This window comes from Malurus melanocephalus, unplaced genomic scaffold (assembly GCF_030028575.1).
Source record: "Malurus melanocephalus ecotype Western Australia unplaced genomic scaffold, MMel_1.1 scaffold_304, whole genome shotgun sequence".
NCBI classification, from domain to species: domain Eukaryota; kingdom Metazoa; phylum Chordata; class Aves; order Passeriformes; family Maluridae; genus Malurus; species Malurus melanocephalus.
The window spans coordinates 789,176-811,109 of record NW_026623536.1 but is presented as its reverse complement, the minus strand read 5'-3'; the positions used below and the strand labels follow the sequence as shown (position 1 = coordinate 811,109).

Below are 21,934 nucleotides of genomic sequence, written 5' to 3'. Positions count from 1 at the left end.
CTCTTTTTGGCTAATTGCTACTTGGATATGCACCAAAGCAAGGGATTGGGAAGCCAAGARCCCCGGAGAGCTGAGAAGCTCTGCRATATAGYGGAGGACTGGGCTGATGTTACATTTCCAGCAGCTGGAAGATTTCCCTGCTGCCACAGTGATACAAACCACCTGCTGATGTGTTCTTATGATGTGAAGATGGATGAGCTGGAGTGTTCTTGGTGTCTTTGCTTTCCTGGAATTCTGWCTGTTTTCTAAAAGTGAGGGGCTTTTTGTTAGTTTGTTTGATTTTAATTCTATAGTAAATCAGATCTTCTRCAGATGAATTTAGGATGCTTTTCCAACACTGTTTTCATTAGTCCTGTGTGAGCAAACTGGAGATGTCATCCTGGTAAAGGGTGAAAAAGGTATTCATCTGTGAAAGGGGATTGACATTTCCTTGTCATGTGGCAGGATTTGTAGTAGTTAACTGCTAGAAAGCCAGGAAAGTTGTTGTGCATTGGATTAAAAATCAAAACTGATGGAGCTATTGGAGTTTCTTACTCTTAATTTGAAAAGTCTCGACAATTACCCTTGGATTTTCCAGGGTTTTCCTGTAACCTAACAATACAATTTAAGTTTGAATTATGTGTACTTTGGGTTTTTTTTTCCCAGATATTCTTACTGAGAGTCTCAGTAAGAACTTTAAGAATTCTATATTGAATAAGTGTGATGATTGGATGTGCAGGTGAGTGCCTTGTGTTCAGTATGACCCCTGTAAATCTCCCTCTAAGAGGTAAGATATTCCTGTGASGAGCAGGGAACTGGACTCAGCTGATCCCCAGGGGTCTCTTCCAACTTGAGATGTATTCTGCTTCTATTAAAATTTCCAGCTGGTTACAAAACAGTGCAGGACAGACAAAAACAAAATGGCAGCAGTTCAGATAAATGGAACATGTTAGAGAATATAATATAATAGAGGTATTTTTGAAGTAGCAGGAAGGTACGGTGTAAGGCGTAACATGGAGTGACTTACACAGGCCAAGAGAAGGCTTGTGAAAGGGGTTGGAAACACAGATAATTGATGGTCTGGGTGGAGGAGAAGCAGCTGTATGGGTGTAATTGTGTGGAAGATCTGAGCTGAGGAAGGGTGGTGGTAGAGGCCACAAGAAAGGAAAATGCTACTGCCAGAATCGCTTTAGTCAACGTTTAAGGGCAATATTAATGACCGTATTAAGAGGTTGGACTGMAGAAAAAAGTAGAATGGAGAAAATAAAAAAGGCATGTTTTCCATTTGAAGAAGAGAAAGGAAAATATATCAAAAAGTATAGAAAATTGGCAGATCTTGAGGTGAGTGCAGATTGCTTAGGGAATACGACTTTCATTTTAGTTCCGTTGTCTTTTAGTTGTAGGCCCCACATGCCCCACATGCACAATTTCCAGTGAAAAGCTTCTAAAGAGTTCTCAAGCCTACAATTTTACTGGTGAACTGAATTTTTAAATCAGTTTTTAAAAGGATTATTTGATAAGGAATTTGAGCTGGTTGCCTAACCCACACTGCCACCACTGGGTTGGCCCCCTCATGGAGATCTGGCTCCATAGGCTGAGAAATATCAGGATCCTATCCTGTAAAACACTGTTTACTCTGCAGCTCAGTGRCAGGGCATCCAGCTGAGCATTGTGAACAGCTGCTGTGTGTGCACAGAATGTAGAGTTGCAGGAATGGCTTAGTGGAATTAGGAATGTTTACTCTTTAGAAAAGTTTTTTGGATTTTGAGCATTTTGAGATTGTCTTTTTTGTTTTTATAAAGAACTTCGTTAGGGTTTAAAAATATCATTTTCACCTTTTTCCTTCATCTGCTTGAATCCAGCTTCATCTTCCCTTCGTCTGTCTTCCAGTAAAGACACAAGGACTTTAGAAGGCTCCGTAGTGCAAGGACACAAAATGCCCTATATGCAGCTTCTGTTGCAGAGGAAGAGCGAGAGTAAATGAGGAGAGTCTTCACTGCTGGCTGTGACTGTCCAGAACTCTCAGGTACAGCGATAACGTGGGATTTCCATGAGAAATAGCAGAAAATGTTTGAAATGGATGGGTGGCTGGGGAACCTGAGGAAGGGGRGATGCTCACGGAGCAACAGGGTTGAAATGCCCATTTGTGGAGCAGAACAGCAGGCGCCTGACGCTGGCTATGCCTGTGGCACTGAGGGAGAGCAGCTGACACGGGCTGAACCTGTGCCTGGGCTGGGCTGCGCTCTGCCTGCTCCCTTCATCATGAGGGTGTGGGAAGCAGCGTAATTGTCGCTGATTCTGGTAAAGAATTAAAATTTATGGCTTGCCAGAGGTCAGAGCTGGGAAGGGAAGTTAAGCGGCAACAAAATATCCTTGACGTACTTGTTAGCAAAGAGAGTATTACAAAGTGCGTGAGCTGGACGAAGCGTCTCCCTTGGCATTGATTTGTTCCTGTGGGTTGCTGCATGTTGGCTCTGTGAAAAGACYAGTGTTTGCAGTCTCACTTGGAATTGTCCAGGGCTGCCTGTGCTGCCTTTGAAGCCGGAGAGCTTCCCAAGGTCCAGACATGAGCAGCCCGCTGCTATAGAGGAGGTTAGGGGTGCAAAGCATGGATTTGGAAACAAACATTTTCACTCCATTTTGTTGAAAGCCTGAAGCACAGAGTGCATTTGGTGGGTCACTACACTTTATAAATCCTGTGCACATTTGTTTTATTAGAGGTAGAAGGCCCGTGCTAGAATTTTCACCTGCTGCCTTCTTCTATCAGTTTGTTCCTGTTGGATGGGAGAACTGGTTTCTGGTGAATACAGTGAAACAAAACGGTTGCCACGGATTTATTTTAAACACATGTTTCATCATATTGTGATTTAAACAATTTAGTGTGGTGCAGAGGCCACATAACTTCTTCTGGTCTAAAATAACTTTCCAGTTATTTTTTTTTTACAAGGCCAGAGGAAAAGATGTCTGACCGATGTACGYTGCATCCCATTTCCAGCACTGCCGGCAGCGATGCTCAGCCGGACAGAGCCCCGCGCTCCAGGCCGGGATTCCTCGGCCTCGGCACCCACTGCCGCCCCTGCCCGGTCCCCTGGGACGGCGGGCCCGGCTGTGTCGGCGCAGGGAGCGGCCCCCGGCTCGGCGCGGGGGCGGTCGGGGGCGGGGCGCGGCGGGGGCAGCCCGGTGCCGGCGGGGAGCCCGTCCCCGGCGTGTTCGGCTCTCCCGCCTGTCCTGCCTCCCGTTCTCCCTGATCCGGCAGCGCCGTTGCGCAGCTCCCGCGGGTCGGCCGGGACGGGACGTGTCGGGAGCTCGGCGGGGCTCGGGGCTTGCGAGGCGAGGCGAGGCTGGACGGCCGGGGCAGGGGCCGAGGCCGCCCGGCGCTGGCGGCGGGGGGCGGCGGGGGCCCGGCGCGGCGCGGTGCCGCCGGGGCCCGGCGTATGGCGGCTGCGGCGGCGGGGGGTATCGCTACGCTGCCCGACGACGGCGGCGGTGGCGCCTTTCCCCCGGGGCACTTCAAGGACCCCAAGCGCCTGTACTGCAAGAACGGCGGCTTCTTCCTGCGCATCAACCCCGACGGGAAGGTGGACGGCGTCCGCGAAAAGAGCGAYCCGCACAGTGAGTGTGGCCCGGGACCACTGCGGGCGGCACCGGGGCGGGCGGGCGGCTCCTCGCCCGGGCAGCAGGGCTCMGAGAGGGGCCGCGCCTCTGCCGTCCCGCCTTGCCGAAGCTTCGGCAGGGAGCCGTGCTTGGAAAGCGCCCGTAAATGTGCCGAATGTTCCTATGTGAATAACGGCGAGTACGCAGACGGAGTTAATTCATACCRGGTTAATTCATACACACGTCCCGCAGCGGGTGGTCCCGCACCGRCACCCGCGGGATATCCCTCGCTGGCGGCTCCGAGCTCAACCTGCCGGGTACAGAGCTCGTCAGGCGCACCGAGGTTTGGTTACGTGCTTGAAGGGTTCTTAAATCTGTTTGCGTGGCTCTTACAAGTGTAAGGGCACTTGACGCACGGCGGTGGTGAATGCACTGGATGCATCAAGATAGAGAGGATGTTGTTCATTTTCGTGGTGCGGATGGATGCTCATGAGTAGGAATGCTTTTGGSATACACGTGCTCTTAAAAACAGAGGTGTACATCTGTGCAGGGAAGCAGGGATTATAACAACTCCTGTCGACTTTTTTGGCTTAAAATGTTCCATGTTGTGATTTTTGTTTGAAACTTGATTGAGGCTGGTTTAGGTATAGATAAAACCTATAGGTTCCATAATACATATGGATTGTGTCCAATTGTGTCCATTGTCCCCTCAATACCTGCTCTTTTGAAGGGAGGGAGAGGCTCCTGGGCTGTAAGATAGCCCGTGGATTGAGTGATCACAGGCAGGCAGGGAGCGTGCAGCAGGTTGCTGCTACCTACGCAGGCTGCTTTTGTCCCACAAGCAAAATGCCAAAATGCAAAAGCAGAGCTCAGAGTATTTTGGAAGCGGTCAGTATGGAGGTTTTGTGGATGTAGTAGTGAGGCGTTTCATTGGAAGCAGGTACAGGGAGTTGCTGTGTAACTGTCAGACCTTCCCGYAGTGATTCCTGGCTGGAGAGAATTTGTTACCGTGCAGTGTGTGCAGGGTCTGCCTGCAGGCGCTTGGCATGAGGGGTAGGTGRAATGCCTTACTGGGATTCTTCATCTGCTTTGCACCTGTGCTCTRAGTGATGGATGCAGGGACCRGGCTAAACTTGGGGACAAAGAGGARAARRGAGGRAGAAGACAGACCACAGATTYTTAATACTGCTTTCYRCCTTGGACATTCACCTTTTGCAAAACAATWAGTTTTTCCCAACAATTCCAAAGAAATTCTGTAACAGGAATCCTTAAAGGAAATAAATCTCATTAGTTCATCAGTCATGTCACCTCAGCCCCAGAAGGAGCTATGAAAATGTGGTGGAAATCTGCTGCAGAGGGAAATGATGTTGAGTGGAGAATGTACAAGGCTGAAGCTRGGTCCAAGTCATTGCCATGGCTTTTGGGTTCTTGCCTCATTCCTGATTTTTTCTTTTGAAAAGTGCAAGTAGTGGTGTGTGTTGTTCAGTGCTCACCTGGCTGGGGGGGTCAAGTTGCCCAGAATGGAGGTGGTATTCTTTGCTGCCTTTTGATTTCTGTTTGAAAATATTTMTAGTCTTGATACTGCCTTATTTTGTCAGATTTCTCTGTTTTGAATTAAAGCTGTATTGTTTTTGTCATTTCTTTTGAGCTTCTCCTTTTGACTCTACTTTTCTTTCCTGCCTTTTCAGTACTATCTGATCACAAGTCTTCTTTCCCCTTTCCTTTGGTGCTTGTGTCTCCGAAGCTCCTCTTTTCCTACCCATTTTCCTCTTGARTGAATGGTGCCAGCAGATGAAGGAAAACCTGAGTTGTAAGTGGGTCGTGTGGCCTCTGCCCTGTGCTGCAGAAAGTCMGCTCCTTGGGCATCCTGAGCTTGGCACTCTCTGGCCAACTGCAGAAAATCTCTTTGTTAAAAAGAGCACCTTGTGTGATACAGCYGGGGGGCTGGTGGGATTCACTTCCAGCAAACACCCCTGGGCACAGGAGTGCCACCATGCCCAAGCTGTTCCCTTGTCCCCTGCTGCCACGCTCTCCTTTTCTCATTATCAGACAGCTCTTGGCTTGTTGCTTTTCCTTTATTTCTCTCTTTTTTTTTTCTTCTTTTCCTGGAAGAGCCCTAGTTCTGAGAAGCAGAAAATACTCAGTACTTGAAGCATCAATGAGGCACATTGCTGAGGCATTGCATGGTTCACATCCTTAGCATCCTTGCTGTAAATACGTCATTCCACACGACTCTGCTCAACTCTGACCTGGTGAGTGCTGTGCTGTGGAAGTCCCTGTGAAATCTTGTGATATTCCTGGCATGGCAGAGGGCAATAAATCTTGGACAATGTGAGAGGACTTTAAAAAAGAAATTAGCAATGAAAATATACATGTCGAGTAGTTCAGGGTGGCTTTCTTAGCTCAGCAAAAGGTTTTGTAAGGTGTTCTTGAAAAAAGAAATACAATGGCTTTGCAGTGTTTGGTTTAGAAATAATTAAAGGACACTGAGTAGAGATGCTTGTGGTTGCTGCTATTCTTAGGAATTAATTATACAAAATAACATTTCAGTAGCACATCATCCTTCTTCTTTTAAAGGAAGTTCTTATTTTAGAAAACAAATTACTGTCTCCTTACACTTCAGGCCAAAGTTTTAATACTATAAACAAATTTCCATGCTCCATGTTCTCTTAAGCTCCCTTCCTCCTGCCTCTATTTGGAATATATGTCTGGTTTATGTCATGACACAGTTTTACACTCACACCACTCACCTTTATTTATTCATAATTGTGTCATTAATGAAATTAAGAATGGAAGTTGACGTCCTGCGTGCTGGAGGATTGGGATCATATGATTCACACAGCTGAAAACGGGGACAGAACGTCTTACATGGCCATTATTGCCACATCTGATGCGTGTGGTKCAGTGACTCCAGTGAAGTGCCCCTTTGGACACACTCTGGGGACTCTGTCCCAAGTTTTTTGCCTTGAAGAGGWACTTACAGACAAACAAGAAACAGAAGGTGCTTTCTGAGACTTTAGTTGTTTAAGGCAAAATAAACATGGATTTTGTTGTTGTTGTTCATCAACAACTTCTGATTTATGCCCTGGAAAACATACAAGGAACACAGTAGTTTTGGAAAGGCTTTCACAAACTCTCCAGAGGTGTTTCTCTCAAAGAGCTTCAGTGCCAGTGAGGGAGAAGAACATGGGGAATGGAAAGGGAACACTTCTCCATACATTTAAAACATGTCTARTAGCACAGCTGGTTCCCTTCAGAGTTTCCCTAAATGAGGAGTGGTTGGCATTTATATATTTCCATAATTTCTTAAGCAGCTTTGTTTCATGATGAGCGTAACCCAAAGACAGTATCCAAAGAATCCTGAGCCATTCTTGTCCACTCCTTAATGAGGTGACAAGGCTCCAGCCTTCTCACTTAGAAAGAATTCAGCTGTGTGAGCTCAGTCAACCCTGCACATACCCAAAATACCTTCTTCCTCCTCAGTACCTCTCCTCTTCAAAAACTATCTGAAGAAAATGTAAAATAGAGTAATAGTGGTCCAGGAAATTTTTTTAAGAAGGTTCCTTTCATAAATAGTTAACATTAAGATTTTGACTTGTCTCTTACATGACATTTAAATAGTTATACTCTAAATGTTTTACAAAGACTCTGCTGAATTATAGGCTGACTTTTAGAGCAGCTCAATGAGACSATGGAAATCTGGTCACTGCTCATGCAATGGAGGAAAACTCATGATAATCCTCAGAAAGAGGAAGCAGAGCAAATGTTAGGAAGTGTTTTAGTATGAATGTTCAGTACCTGTTGTTTAGCTTTTATAGGAGCATAAGTTGTTTGTGACTTGGGCTGTCTCCCTTCCCATTTTGGTGTCCCACAGATGTGGCTGGACCTTTGACAGGGYAAGATCTGTTCCAAATCTTGGCACTGAGAGGTGACTCTCCTTTTAAAAAACCCTGCCCCTAAACATTCAAATACATTGCTTCTACCCAAGTCCTTCTGGAAACACACTCTTTTTGCATTACTTTTGATCTGTTGCACAGACTTTTAACTACTTTGCCAAGTATTTTGTGGCATAGCACAGAAATTCCTCCTGGCTCTTGAATGTAGCTGTTTTTAGGGGACCAGGTGGCAGACATTCCATGTGTGAAAAGGTTGGGAATATGCTTCCTTTGTTTCTTTTGTCACAGAAATACCATCATATTCCTGCATGATCCTGCTCAGGGTAGGATGCCCTCTCAACTGCCATTGTGTCTGCTAAACCTGTGTCCTATTGAGTCTTGCCCACCCTGGAGCTGTGTGATCCAGTAGCAGGTACACTCTACAGATGCATCAAGGCAATATGATACCTGTCCAGTGGGCAGTGAACTGTCCTGCCCGTCCCAGATATTTTCTGTCCAGTTTGCAAGTSGGGAAGGTTCCAAGGGCACCAGCACCCACAGGTACACTAGAGGGCAGGATTTAGCCCTTAAATTGTCTCACTTTGGAAATCTGGAGTGCTTTTAAGTACTTACATAGTCTTGTTTGCAGGAAAATGATAATCCAACTTCTGTTAGCCACTGCACACCCAGAGCTGGAAAAGACAAACACAGATAACATGTAGTGAGATCAGATGGCTGCTGTGGGTTTTTATTTGATTCCTAAATGTTGTAAATTTGTGCAGCTGATTCTAAGAAAAACTGTGTCCATCATGGGATCATATTTAAAAGTGTTTTACAGAAAGCAAATTATATTAGTAACTCAAGCTGAATTTTAAATCATAATCTTTCCAGTGACACTTTGTTTCTGTAATCTTTCCCCAGCTCCCTTGGATTACAGAYATGGTGAGCAGTTCTAATAAATAGTTCTTCGATCATTATAGTTTTTAGCACTCTTGGGAGCATTGCCTTGGGATTGCAGGCCATCTGTTTCAGGGTACTTGAGATGTGATGGATTGTACTGAACTGGTTAATAACCCTAGAATTAATGGTGATTTTGGTCTGTTGGTGACAGCGTGTTTAGTGCAGTTATCTAATAAAACCAAAGCAGACTATGAAACCTCAACACAGTCCAGAGAATACTCAAGTTACTGTTACTGAAGAACCTACTGAAGTGTATGACATCTGTAAATTGAATAACTATACCAGGCAAATGTCAGAATGCTTATGGCATGATTTTTGAAGCATTAAAGTTGGTAATGAGATAGTGTTTCAATCTTGATGGAGAATTAACAGCCTTTGCTTTTATTAACACCTGTTGAAGACAGTACATTTCAAAATAAAGTTCTCTCACCTTTCATCATTTTCAGTATGTGTTTGGTGACAATATGCGGGTMAACTGGTTTTCTTGTCTGCCTCTTCTGCTCCCTCTAGACTAGTTAATAAAAATATTGAAAGGGCAATGCTCTGGAGTGCTGATGGCATTTTAGGGTTATTATCTTRCGTAGTTTTTTGTTTGTTCAGGGTAGGGCCAGATTTTGACTGKAGCCTGATAGGATCAGCCGAGAATACAAATGAGATGATGTCTGCAGAGTTGGGTGGAGGTCGTCTTGCAAGAGCTGTCATGGTGCACTGCTGGTGGAGTGACCCTGGGTGAGCCTGTCGCTCATGTTTGACTTTTAGAGCTTGAAACCATATTGCCTGAGTTTTTCAAAGGAGAAGGATATTGAGGGTACYGGGAAAGGGCAAAGTAGGACCCAGACTCCATGGTCATGTGCAGTGGCAGTGTGGAGGAATTCTGCCCTCATACTGCAGAGTTCATTGGCTTGTGTGTTACCTTCTCAGGGGATTTCAGCAGATCTCATAAAGCCGCAATCATTAGGATTCCTGGAATGTGCAAGTCACAAGATCCTGCTAGTTGTGGCTATGGAATCCTGCTTGATGGTGTGTTTTGTAAGAGAAAGGAGAAATGTTAGYTGTGATACGGCTTGAAAATATTTGTAGTCTGTTTCTTGGTTCTTTGTGGTCTTAGGCAAGCCTACGATGATTGATGCAAACTTAGCCTATATCCCCAGATGCTCTATGTTGTTCTGTGGGGGGTAGCTTTGGGTTTATTTTTGATGTTAAAGCATGTCCTTAACATACTTGTGTGCACTTACCACAGCATCTTAATCTGTGCTTGRGGAAGGTCTGTAGCCCCTCTGGGGACAGGCATTGTTTTTTTTGGGCAGAATGTCTTTTCTTTGTGTTTCTGGGTACCAGGGAAAAATCCTCAAGTGTTTAATTTCAATTCATATGCTCATCACTGAAACGTCAAGAAAGGTGCCAGAGCCGGTGTAGGGGAGGTGGTAGGAGTGCGAGGCTGGGAGTGTGGAATGGAGGGACAGGGAATGCCACTCTCCAGTGATTGTCACTGCCTGGCTTGTGATGCCATGTCCTGAACCATGTCATCTGTTAAAATTCAGGACAGGATACAATGTCTTCCCAGATGGATGTCTTGAAGAGGATGCATAGAGTCCATGCAGTTGTCACCTATGTTCCATTTSAGGTTAGAATAGTAATTTTGTGACTCTATTACAGAAAATCTTTATACAGTCCCACAGCTCTGGGAAGACTGAAGGAGTGACCAGATTTTTGAATGTAGGGAACTGCAGCTGTAGAGTGGTTGTGTACAGTTACTCCATGGGGCCTGTCGGTAGTTGCAGCAACAGAGATGGACACAAAACCAGGAGCGAGTGTTAGTATGGAGAACCAGCCACTGAGGGCCATTTAGGGGCTGTATGGGAGAGGCTGTCATGTCTGTTTAGAAGTCTCCTAGGGAATCCTGCTGTACAGACTGGTTAGGCTGAGCAGTTCCTGGAAAATAATATGTGGATTCATTTCCTTGGGTTTGTCCACCTGTAACAGAGCAGTTGGGATGAAGAGCTGAACGTGCTTCTGGCCATGCCTTGGAGTATGTAAACAGGAAGGCTTCATTTGGTGGTTTTAGAGATGTTTGCAGACTCACTATGGATGTTTTGCTACAGTAATGTAGTTCATTCGGAAAATGGAGGRGAAAAAGCCTACAATGCTAATGTCCTTAGAAATGCAGGAATTCCTCAAAGCTGAAGAGGTGCACAGAACTGTGTCTTCCAGAGCATTTAACTGTGCTTGAGCTTGTACCAGTGSTGGTAAGTGCGTTCAAGTGATCGGGCTCTAGTCCCATGGATCARTATTGTCTGTGTGGTGTTTTATTAGGAGAAAACACTGTTAGGAGTGGGGTGGCTGACTGCTGCTTTGATGTGGTTAGGGTGAGACAGTGTGATGGCCAGTGCTAGTAGCTAGTGTACTTCAGGAGCACCTTGCAGGGATGCCTGGAGGAGTGTTTGAATATTGAAACCATCTCACAGACCTAAACCAGGACATGAGTACTAGCAATGGTCTGGCTGAAGCAGCAGGGAGCCAAGTAGCTTCTTCCAGGTGCAGATTCCAAGCTCTCTCTTTCATTGTCAGCAACATACTCACATCCCTTCTCAGTATGGTTTGAATGTATTCAGAATAAARGTGAGGAGTGTTACCCAAATGCACTGTGTGCTTTATTTTTAGTTAAGAAATTTGGTTTCTTAYAAAGAAAACTCTTTACTCAGCAAGGCTGAGTATTCAAAAGCAAATTAGAGCCTTTTTGTGAAGACTGGGATTCATTACTGTGCTGGGTCAGCAGTGATTGACAGCTCTTGTCCTTCATGCAGCTCGTGCTGTTCCCCTGTGGATGCTTTTTTTAAAGGTCAGCATAGGGTGGTTACACATGGAAGGGGATGAAATAGGAGGATGAAGTAAGTTTCCAGGCTTAATGTGGCATTTGCACTGTCTTTGCAATAAAGGAGATGGACAGACACCAGTGCAATCCTGTGTGTGCATGTGTATGGCTTTTCATTGTCTTGGTTTGTTTGGTTTTTTTTTTACTTTTTGCAAAAAGGTTTGTTAAAGTGTGATTAGTTCAGTTTCATTGGTACTGGAGATGGGGGACGTATGAACCCAGGACAGTCACTGTCTCAACCTTTAGGCCAGGTTAAGACCAATCAGCTCTAAAAGGCAGCTTAATTCACAGGAGCTCCTCTGTATGGAGTTGTTCCWTCTTCTTCCCCCTGTCTGCTTTGCCATCTCGCTGGAGCCTGGGTTTCTGACACAGTTCCGCCTTCACCACCGTGCTCCAGAATCTCTGAAATCCAGTTTACTGATTCTTCTTGGCATTTCCTAAAATCCAGCTTTTACTTTCCAACTGTAACACTGTTGGCTTATTGAGCCTATGGGTTGGCAGTGTCTCACCACTGCTCTGGCAGTCTTTTCCTTTCATCTCTCATCACCCTTGCTAAGAAGAGCCCTTTGGGAAAAATCCTAAAAATCTACATGTGAACAGGCATGTATTATTATTTTGATAAGGAAATGCTGAAACATTTTTCTAAATCAAGAATTTGGGGTGAAAATGCTGGCAATTTGGAGACTAAGCTTTATTACCTGTACCCAGTAATGAATGAAGTTCTTCTGTGGTRAAGTTAGGAATGTTTTCTGCTTGGTTTTGCCCTGACTTTCAAAGATGCATCAGTTCATCCGCAATGCCATGGAGTCAGCAAATGGTGTAGCAAAAGGAATCTAGAAGAGCTTTATATGATGGTGACTTGGAGTTTGTGGCATATGAAATCCTTTCGTAACATGAAGCAATCGCTGTTTTCTTTACTCAGCAGCACAAAATGCCCGACGCATGCTTTGTAGGCARAATCCAGAAACTCAGGATTTGCTTTTGCTTGACATTTTTACTTGTAAAGGGCTCAATTGGGTTTGATCAACCAGATTATGCAAGCTGTGAGAAATTGAGAAGTGTGGCTGTGTTTTACAGGTGGGCACACAGGCAAGGAACACAGTGTCATGCTGGTGCCAGAAGTTTTGGATGTCACACTATTCTTAAATGATTGGTTTGCAGGATGGTTTTGTTGTCTTCTATACAAAATTTGTAGGGAGCACCAGAGAATGCTGTGTATTTGGTAATCAGTGGTTCATGGGGAGGATTCCCARTGTCACAGGTGCATGTTAGGTAGAGTTGGATATTTGTAGGAATTGAGTTCAAGATTTTAAATCAGAATAGGTGGARAACCTGAACAGGGAAATAATTTCTATTTTATTCAGTATCTGTACACTTAAGAAGGTGAAAACGCTTAAAATCTGTGAATGTTAACGTGGTTGATTGGGTTAGCAGGTCAACGCTTAAACAGTTACAYTAGTTGCTGTTCTGCTTAAAGCCTTGGTTTACTCTTAAGTGTAATCGGAACTTCCTGAAGTGTTTGTGTTTCAGGAGTGTGTATTTTTGTTCTAGATGTTTACATTTTGGAGACCTCGGGTCTGTCTGTGAGTGGTTTTATGCCTCTGGCTGGCAAAAAGGAAAAAGATACACTTAGAATGTTGTCATGCAAAAGCAAAGAAATGTGCCTTTGTATGGCAGTGTGACTCACTGTTTCTCACTGTGACACTCCATTGGCTTGATTGTTTTTGTTGCATTTCTGATGGTTTGGTTTATTAACAGCCCACCTTTCCTGCTAAGGTTTGCTGGCTGTTTTTCGTCTCTTCCTCTCCTCTCCTCTTTCCCCCTCACATGTGTTCCAGGCTTTAGGCAGTGTGTGCATCAGTTTYACGAGGAGCGTATGAAAGCGAGCAAGGAGTTGTTCTCTTGCTTATGGTCTGAAGACTTGGGGATGCCTCGTACATCAGTGCTTATCAAATAGCAGAAGATGTTAATAYACTCAGTAAGTCTTTGAGAAAGAGGTATCAGAAACTGTCAGAGACTAGGTGTCAGACAGAGAGCCACAAAGATACTAGAGATAAGTTGCAGAAGGTGTCCTTGGCTGGGGTGTGGATCTGATCYAGCAGGCAGGAAATGCCAGAATGGGGATGTTAATATATGTGTGTGAGTAAATGCACGTGTAGCTTTGAACCAGCCCTTGGGTTTGGGAGGGCTTGTCGTGTTAGGTGTGGAGCAAGCACGTCCGACTCKTTGTGTTTTGCTTGGACACCTGGCTGGGAATAGACATTGCCCCCGAGCATGAAGGAATGGCCAACTTCAGCCACAGAGTATGGYGCAGTGGGAATTCGGCCGTAGGGTGTTGCATTTAGCGAAACGTTGTTGATTCTTGCTTTTCTCCTCTTTTTTGTGAACTTCCTTGCATTTCTGATACTTATTCCCTCTGGAGCTGACCCACCTCTGTAGTGAAACAGCAAAATAGCTGCTTTGTGCTTTGCTGTGGGCACGGAGGTGCAGGAGTACGGGCAGCAGGAGCTGGCACAGCAGCTTCACCACAGTGTCACTCGGGGGCCTCGTGGAAGGATTTTCCTTACAGGGCCTCTGCAAATATGTTGGAGATGGGCCCTGAGCCTTTGGCTGGGGCTGAGCTTTTCCACAGCAGACTGTAGTAACACTAGTCATTGATCCAGAGACGTGCAGCCTGGGATTTTTGGGGGGTACAGAAACTCCCTTCTCATAACTGAGTGAGACGTGTTTTGCTTGTGACTTTTTTAGTTCCAATAAAGCAGCTGTATGTTAGTGAAAACAGGGGTTGAAACAGTACCCAATTTGTCCTCTCTTTCTGGGGCTGTGTGCGGCTCCCTTAGCTGCAGTGTGGCAGGCAGGATTCTCATTGTCAAGTGATGGAGGCTCTTGAGCAGAAGGCTGCACTAGAGAGAGTCCTTCTTACCTGAGTTTTGTGTGATTCTGACACTGGGGCTGCTACTTGTAGTTTGAGTCTGCACTGGAATCTGTGTGTAGGATGTTCGGTAGGTGGGTCACAGTGGAAATACAGCTGAGGCGGTAATCAAACCTTTATTTGCTGCGTATGTGTATCCAAAGCCAGMAGCTCACAGTTGGTTTTTAGTTCAAGGTGCCTCTGATATAGTGGTTAGAGTTCCCATTTCCTTGTGGAKGAGTAGGAAAATGGGGACTTTATTAATCCCTTTGGCTATTATATCCTCAAATTCCACCTACTTTAAAATGTGTGCGTTTGCCTCATGCTTCACTACAGCACCCTCCTGTACTGTCCTTACCCTGCCCCATCTTCACTGCTCTTCGCTCTTTTTGTCTGCCTTTTATTTTATTCCTAATGTTTTTCTGTCCCTTTCTCTCCTCACTGTGACCTTTATTTTTCCTTTTCTTTACTGATCCCGTGGCATACTCCTGCCCCAGAACATCTTAGCCAGTGCAGCTGCTGTGAGTGAAATACCAGCACGTGGCTTTGCTCACAGGGATTGCCCTGAGCAAAGGGCTTGCCAACAGATTCCCACTGGGAGTCAAAAGGTGGTACCAGCTCAGCAGGGAGTAACTTCCAGAATGTGCAGCTCTGTTTTTCTGAAGTATTAAGTTGGTCGATTTGGCAAGATCTTTGAAATGAACTGATTTTGAAGATTTTTGGCCAAACTCTTTATGGTACAGAGCAATGAAACCATTTGGGACCATTTAAGTTGTGCAGTGTTACTGGGTCTGGGCCACTCTAAAGCTTTGGTTTATTAGAACTGTGAAAGGACTTCAGAGTTTGCATTGTACGTGTGATTTTCCARTTCTAGCGTTCAGCACTATATAAGTACTTTTGGGAAATGTACATGTTTTCTCTATTCCCTGCATTTGCTAACAGCTTTTCCGTCTAGCTACTTGTCCTTAAAATTATTTTCTCCACCGGACTGTGCAAAACTGCGTTGGAAATAATTTTTGTTTTTTGAGGTCTCTAAGAAAAGTGAGGAWGATCCATTTTTTAACATAAATCGGAAACCTTGCCAACCACAATRTTATTAAATACCACTTTTCTACTTCCATATTCTTAGCAAAGTCTCTCCAAGTTGTGAAATAAAYGCCCATTTGTAAGTCTCTTAAATAGACTGTTTCATTTAACCTGCACCTTGTACATCTGTCCTGACCACATAACCTGGGAAAGAGCATTTCAATGCSTGTTGCAGCATGGTCCAGCTTCCTTCAGTGTCACAAATTCTATTGGTTTCAGTGGAAATTCAGTTTGGTCTGTGRAGCTCATGTTGTTCAGTCAGAATGTCAGTGAAAATCTCTAACAAAACCTCTGGGTATTGTTGGGAAAAACTGTTCTGTCTGTGTCCCTTTTATGTTACTTGAAGGCATCATAGGTTCACTCGAGCTATATCACTTAGGGTTTCTCAGCTGGTGTGAAAGTGCATTTTGTACATCTTGCAATTCATTCCTTCTTACTTGGCAGAAATATGCTATTAAGCTTATTATGATAGAAAAGAAAGTCTCAATTAGGAGTTGTAAATTTCCCGAGTCCTTTGAGTTGGTTTTATTGTTTTGTTTAATGACTTGGTGATGACTTAGTCCCAGTCCTGGGGATGTTTGCTCAGCGGGCAAGCCCTGTGTTGTCACAACACCAGCAGGCATCAAACAGGACCTTGTGTTTGGCGTTCATCGTGGATTGCAGGGCATGAATGGGAACAGGGAAATAACTCATTGCTGTGCTAGAGGGGCCTCAAAGAACTATCTGAATATCTGGGAAMACAGGCCTTTTTAGCCATTGCTTAATGAGCTCTTCCACAACAATCTGTGCTACTTTTTTTGTTTACAAATGTCTTAATTATTTGATTTGCTTGGATTGGGTTTTGAGGTTCAATTATGCTAAAAACAATTATTGGGAGTAGATGACAAATGAGTAGATGGGAATGAGTCTGAACTGTTSCCGTTGGTGACCTAAAGGCTGCAAAAGATGGAGATCATAGGTGTCAAGTGATACATTTCTCTCATTACCAATTTACGAAGTTACAATGAACTAAACCTAAAAGTGTTGTTTCTGGTGATGATCTCGTGGTCAAAATGTGTTTGATTAGTAAGGCTATGTTGTATCTTGGTGTCTCCAGCTCAATGTAACTCTGTGGCAAATACTCATTGGACTCATTAATTAAACCATAAAATAATGTTTAAACCTGAAAAACCCACAGTACTGCTCTGGCTCTGTTTGTTCACGTGTTTTTGGAGAGGTTTTTCAAGCGAAGCTGATTTTTCCTTTTGGGACTTTCAGTATTGCAGCTCTTTTCAAACTGCAGGAAAACCCTGGGACTTTTTTTCTTTKCACAAGCTTCTCCTAACTATACAAATTTTTACAGGACTTACAAACCTTTATTTCAAGTTTATTTTTACAGAATTTGAACTTCTGGCCCAGTGTGATGCTGTAGGATTTCGTGTGCATTTTTGTCCAGAGAAAGTCACGAAGCATAATAAGTCAGTACTGCAGTAATTAATATTAATTTTCAGCTGTTCCACAGCTGTTTCTTGTTAAGTGTGTGGTGAAAGCTGTGTGCTTGGGCACATCTCAAAAGTCCATTTCTCACAGTCCCTGCCCAGAGCACTTTTCCACGTTCTTGCTTCCCCAGAGGCTAAGGAGTTACACCGAAGCGTTTGGAGCTGTTCGCAAGTCTGATTTTGGCTTCATGACTTGTGAGGGCTGTATTTTGGATACTTGACTCTGAGATGAAATTGCGCCTGACTTTTTACTTTTATCCTGAAAAAGGGTTTGCAGCAATTATCCCAACAGTTTTACRTTTCCTGTATTCCTGCTGCTGGCGTTTCGGTCGGTTTTAGTTCAGTACCCTCTTTTTCCCTTCAACAAAAACCAAATAAGCAGCAACCTCACTGAATCTCAAGAGATGCTCCATCTCCAAAATTTACAGTCACTTTAGGAGTTTATTSTGGTGGCTGAAAAGCTCAAGCTGTTTAAAACTACATCTTCAAATAGAGCAAAGAACCTACTGCGCAAAAGCAGGTGGGTGAATGAAGTTCTTGCCTGASATGTTGTATACAACAGGCAAAGGCAGGCAAACAGGGAAGCTTTCATGTGTTCATCTAAACTACAGGGTTTTAATTYGTGGGTACAAAAATCAGTTAAGGCTTTGTGTTAATAATTCACAGGTAGTCGCTAAAATCTGTGTCATAGGACCTTACAGGTTTTCATTTCGATAAAACCTTTCATTTTGTTTAATTTATGAAAAACAAGTTCCTGATTTGTATAGCACCATTTTTTTGTGCCTTTGCTGCCTTCACCTACTGCTGCAGTTCTGTTTGTTTATTCCACCCACTTGTTGGACGGATGAGGTAAACTAATGGATATTTTTCTGTTGGGAGCTGCCAGAACCCTCAGGGAGTGATACGGACCTGAATAGTCTCAGCTGTAGCCCAGACTCACTGACAGTCTGTACAGAGCTGTGTGCGTTCAATGTCCRATGCTGTTCTGTAAACATTGAGAGATACCTCTGGAAAAATTACCGTGAAAAATTTCCATTTTCTGGGAGCAGTGGATTGTGCCCTTAAATGAGGTTTCAAGGGATTTAATGGGTTTTTAAGTTGCCTTTATGTGAAATGAAGATGAAATAACTCAATCTCACCATTGCCAATTTGACAGTATCTACTTTCTTTGTAAAAACAGAATCAGACAGCCAAAGGTTGAAAGTTTACTATTTTCATTGCAAGCTGATGTTTTTTTGTGGTGTAGGGTTTGAAGCAGTGACTGAAGTGCTGCAATCCCGCAATTGCTGTGAAACCTCTTGTCTTTTTTTTTTGTTTGCAGTCAAGCTGCAGCTTCAGGCGGAGGAACGAGGAGTGGTGTCCATCAAAGGTGTCAGTGCCAATCGCTTCCTGGCCATGAAGGAGGATGGCAGATTGCTGGCCTTGGTAAGCTGCTCTTTCCTGATGTCTCTCTCTGTGTCGGTGTGTCCTGCCCTCACTCTGTGTGCAGTAACCTCTCTTYCTGCAGGATTTACTCAGCTGCATGGTGTGGGATTTATCAGGAGAAATGAGCTCTCCACAATTTCTATTACTTGAACTAGAAACTAGGAGTTGGGTATTACCGCCCTACCTAGAAGTTGCAAAATTTAACAAGAATGGCTTGTCTGAGAGAGAAAAAAATCTCAGTGATCAGGAAATGATAAAAACAAATGGAGAATAAARTGTTTGCCTTTTTACCCTCAGGAGCAATTTCTTCCTCTTTCACTAACTTTCACATAAAATGCTTTTAAAGACTTTTTTAAAGTAGAAAGTAAAACCAATTTATTTTAAAAAATTACTTCCGTGATCCTTATCTGTATAAATTGTTTTCTCATTTTCCTCTTTGTAGAGAATCAAGCTTTTTTTGGGCGCTTTTACTTCCTAACTAGAAAACTGGCAAGAAAAACATTTTTTTAAAATGTGATGATTAAATTTAAAGTTATATAAATGTGGATAAATTAAACTGTTCTCTAGTGAGGCTAGTTTTAGTTTAAACTCTTGTGCACTTTATTGGTATCAGCTGAATTTTTAACTGTGTTTTAAAGCCAGTGTGTATAGCAGACTGAAAGTTAAGGTCTTTGAGAGCCAGATGATAAATTTTGCTTTAAGAGCTGCAGTTACGTTAATTTTGCGTATGAGACGTAGACACTGTAAATCGCTCATCCATGTTTATAATCTTCAGTGCGTGGTGAAGCACCGCTGCAGGGCATCCTCCCTGCCAGAATTTTAGTTTGCAGTAATCCTTGGTGCTTTGGTATATTGAACACAGCCCCATTCAGCCCCTGCACAAGTCTCCTCCAGTGGCTGGGGTTAACAATGTGCATTCCTAACCCTGGCTGAACTGCAGCTTATGAAGGGCCTGTGCCAGGGGCTGCAGAAATTGCTTCTGATTCTCTTTCTCTGCCTCCATGAAATGAGACTGAAAGTAGTGTTACTGAAGCAGGGCTCTTCAGGGCACTCCTCAGCTTTGGCTTCAGGGAATTTTGTGTGGACTCGTGAACGCAGTTAAAGAACCTGCTTCAAGTTACTCAGATATTATGTGACAGCTCAGTTGAAGAAAATGTGAGGAGTTGTCCACTRTGCTATTCTTGAGTTAAGGATAATTGGGAATTTCCTGTGGTGATGGTGCAGTGGCATTCGGCTTCACATTCTAATCACGCTTCTTACCCTGAGTGATGGGAATGGTCAAAATAGGGTGYTTAGCACCATCTATAAAATTACAACACACAGATGTGTTTATATTTGGGATTTTTGACCTGCTGCTGCATTGTGGATTTGGTTGTAGAACATGTCTCATTTGCAGCAATTTTAGCTGCGTAGTTCCTGTAAGRCGAAATGCTCGGGAAAGTATTGTCCATTAACTCGGAATCACTCTCAGAATAYGTAAAGTTGGGTCACTTTGTGCTTCTCACTTGAGTTTATAAAAGGTTTTTTTCCTTTGTGTTGTTTCTGGAAATGGATATTACTTGAATTGTGCTTGCAGCATACAACGTTGTTGTTATTCAGGGGTGGAAACTCTCTACCCTTTTCAAACTTTTTTTCTCCAACCAGCCTAACAAACGCTGCAATTTCATGGCTGTTTTCTGTAGCACTGGCAATGTTTTTCCGTGAGGATTTCTGTGCTGTAACTTCCAACAGTCTGTGGCTGGCTGTGCCTTTACCATGTTCTGCCTCTAAACACATTCATGAAACTGTTTCTAATTGCCAGCGTCTCTTGTTCAGTTTGAGCAGGGCTCTGTTTCACGAGAGCTTGCAAAGAGCCGTACACTGGAAATGTTTGCAGTGAACCGCACAGGGTGAAACACTGCTGAAACTTCTTTTAAAACATTATGGAACTTTAATTTMTAAACACATTATTTAGTCCTCTAATCCATCAGTCACTCAAATACTATTCTGTCCTTTTTAATGCCTGTTTTTTTAATTACTTTTTAGTGTCCAGGATCCATTTTTGTAGTGTCCTTGTTTTATAAATAAATAACTTCAGAAATACATTTGCAAATTATTATTCATGCCTGGTTTTTGTCTTGTTGGATGTTTTTGTAATTACTTGTTGAGACATACTTCAGGGTTTGTTGTGAGCTGGCCTTTGCAGCATGATTTATTGCACAGCCCCTAGATCACTGCTCACCCTGGTGATCTGCGTGGGGGTGTAGTGGGTCACGTTCTTTTCTGGAAAATCTGGATGATGCAGCGTTTAATTGAGCATTTTCATGCTCTTCACTAACAGACTTTGTTGTGGGTGAGAAGTATTCTCTACCACTGGAGGAAATGGCTGGTTATGAATGCAGATAGTCAAAACCTCCCCTTGGAAAATGCTCTTTTAACTGAAAATGTTTATGCAAAAGTGCATCTGTTCCACCACATTTTTAATGGAAAAACTGAAATATTTCATGTCCGATATGACATATTTTGACTTTCCAGTTTAATTTAAGAATTAAATATTTTCACTTTATGGAATGAAATATGATTATTTCATTTAATGAAGAAATTTCCCAAACTTCTCATGAAAGGAAGAATTGTATTTTATGATAAGTAATTTGTTATTCAAGGATACGACCTGTTCATTCTGTTGTGCTTACATGGTTTTGCTGTGATCACCCAGGTTTTGCCAGACTTCCAGGACTTGAGGGAAATTCCCGTCTTTTGATATTATGGATTCGAATTATGCTCCAAGAATGTTTCTGAGAATAACCTGCATTTACTTAGTGGAGTTCAGGTGTTTCATRAGGTGCTGTGGAAGCTTTTGCTGCCAGACCAGCACTCTGGATGCAGCCTGGACTGAAGTGTATTTGAAAAATAACTCACAGATATCCAGGGTTTTTCCAGGTGCTGAGATTGACAGTGCAGTGGCTGTCACCCTGCTCCTGCTGGACAGCAGTCCAGCTCCTGAAATATCACTTTTGGCAGATGTTAAGGAATACATAGTTCATGGAGCCTGAACTACCATTTGTCACCTAAATGATGGGTTTATGTAAAAATGTTTACATTGACAACGTACTGTAGGAATGCACTGGTGTCATTTATGCTTTGTGGAGAAATAWGCACTTTSCTTTTTTCACACTTTTTTATGGTGYTTCTGCTGAAATTTCCAGCTTRARCAATTGTACTCTGCTTAAAGCTTTTGTTCTCAAATGTTTCTTTATATGTTTTCTAAGAAGAACAAAGAATTTCACAGTAAAAGCAAATCAGAAGCTGCTTGAAGTGTGTTGAGAGACAGTAAATGAACCATAGGTAAAACCTGTTCCTATTGGTGTTTATAAGAACTTTTTCACAGTATTTTTCTTCGGGCAGAAAACAATTAATCTGTTTCTTAAAACCAAAGGTACTGTTCACATTCTTGCTAAGTTAGTCCCTTGAATGTGAAGAATTGATTTGTGCTGTTACACCAGTAATGCTTTCTCTTTTCCCTTTTAGAAATACGCAACAGAAGAATGTTTCTTTTTTGAGCGTTTGGAATCCAATAACTATAACACTTACCGGTCACGGAAATACTCGGATTGGTACGTGGCACTGAAAAGAACTGGACAGTACAAACCTGGACCAAAAACTGGACCTGGACAGAAAGCTATCCTTTTCCTTCCCATGTCTGCTAAAAGCTGATTTCTATGGCAGATTCTAGGCACAAATGCCACACAACACTAAAGACATCGCKTTTCCTATT

General features: G+C 43.3%; 1 protein-coding gene across 1 annotated transcript; it reads left to right on the top strand.

The window, feature by feature from the left end:
* Positions 1-3,413: 3,413 nt before the first annotated feature.
* Positions 3,414-21,873, top strand: FGF2 (fibroblast growth factor 2). The gene is made up of 3 exons (XM_057377175.1): positions 3,414-3,591; positions 18,077-18,180; positions 21,688-21,873. The coding sequence occupies exons 1-3, from the start codon at positions 3,414-3,416 to the stop codon at positions 21,871-21,873; spliced, it is 468 nt and encodes a 155-aa protein (XP_057233158.1).
* The last annotated feature ends 61 nt before the right edge of the window (positions 21,874-21,934 follow it).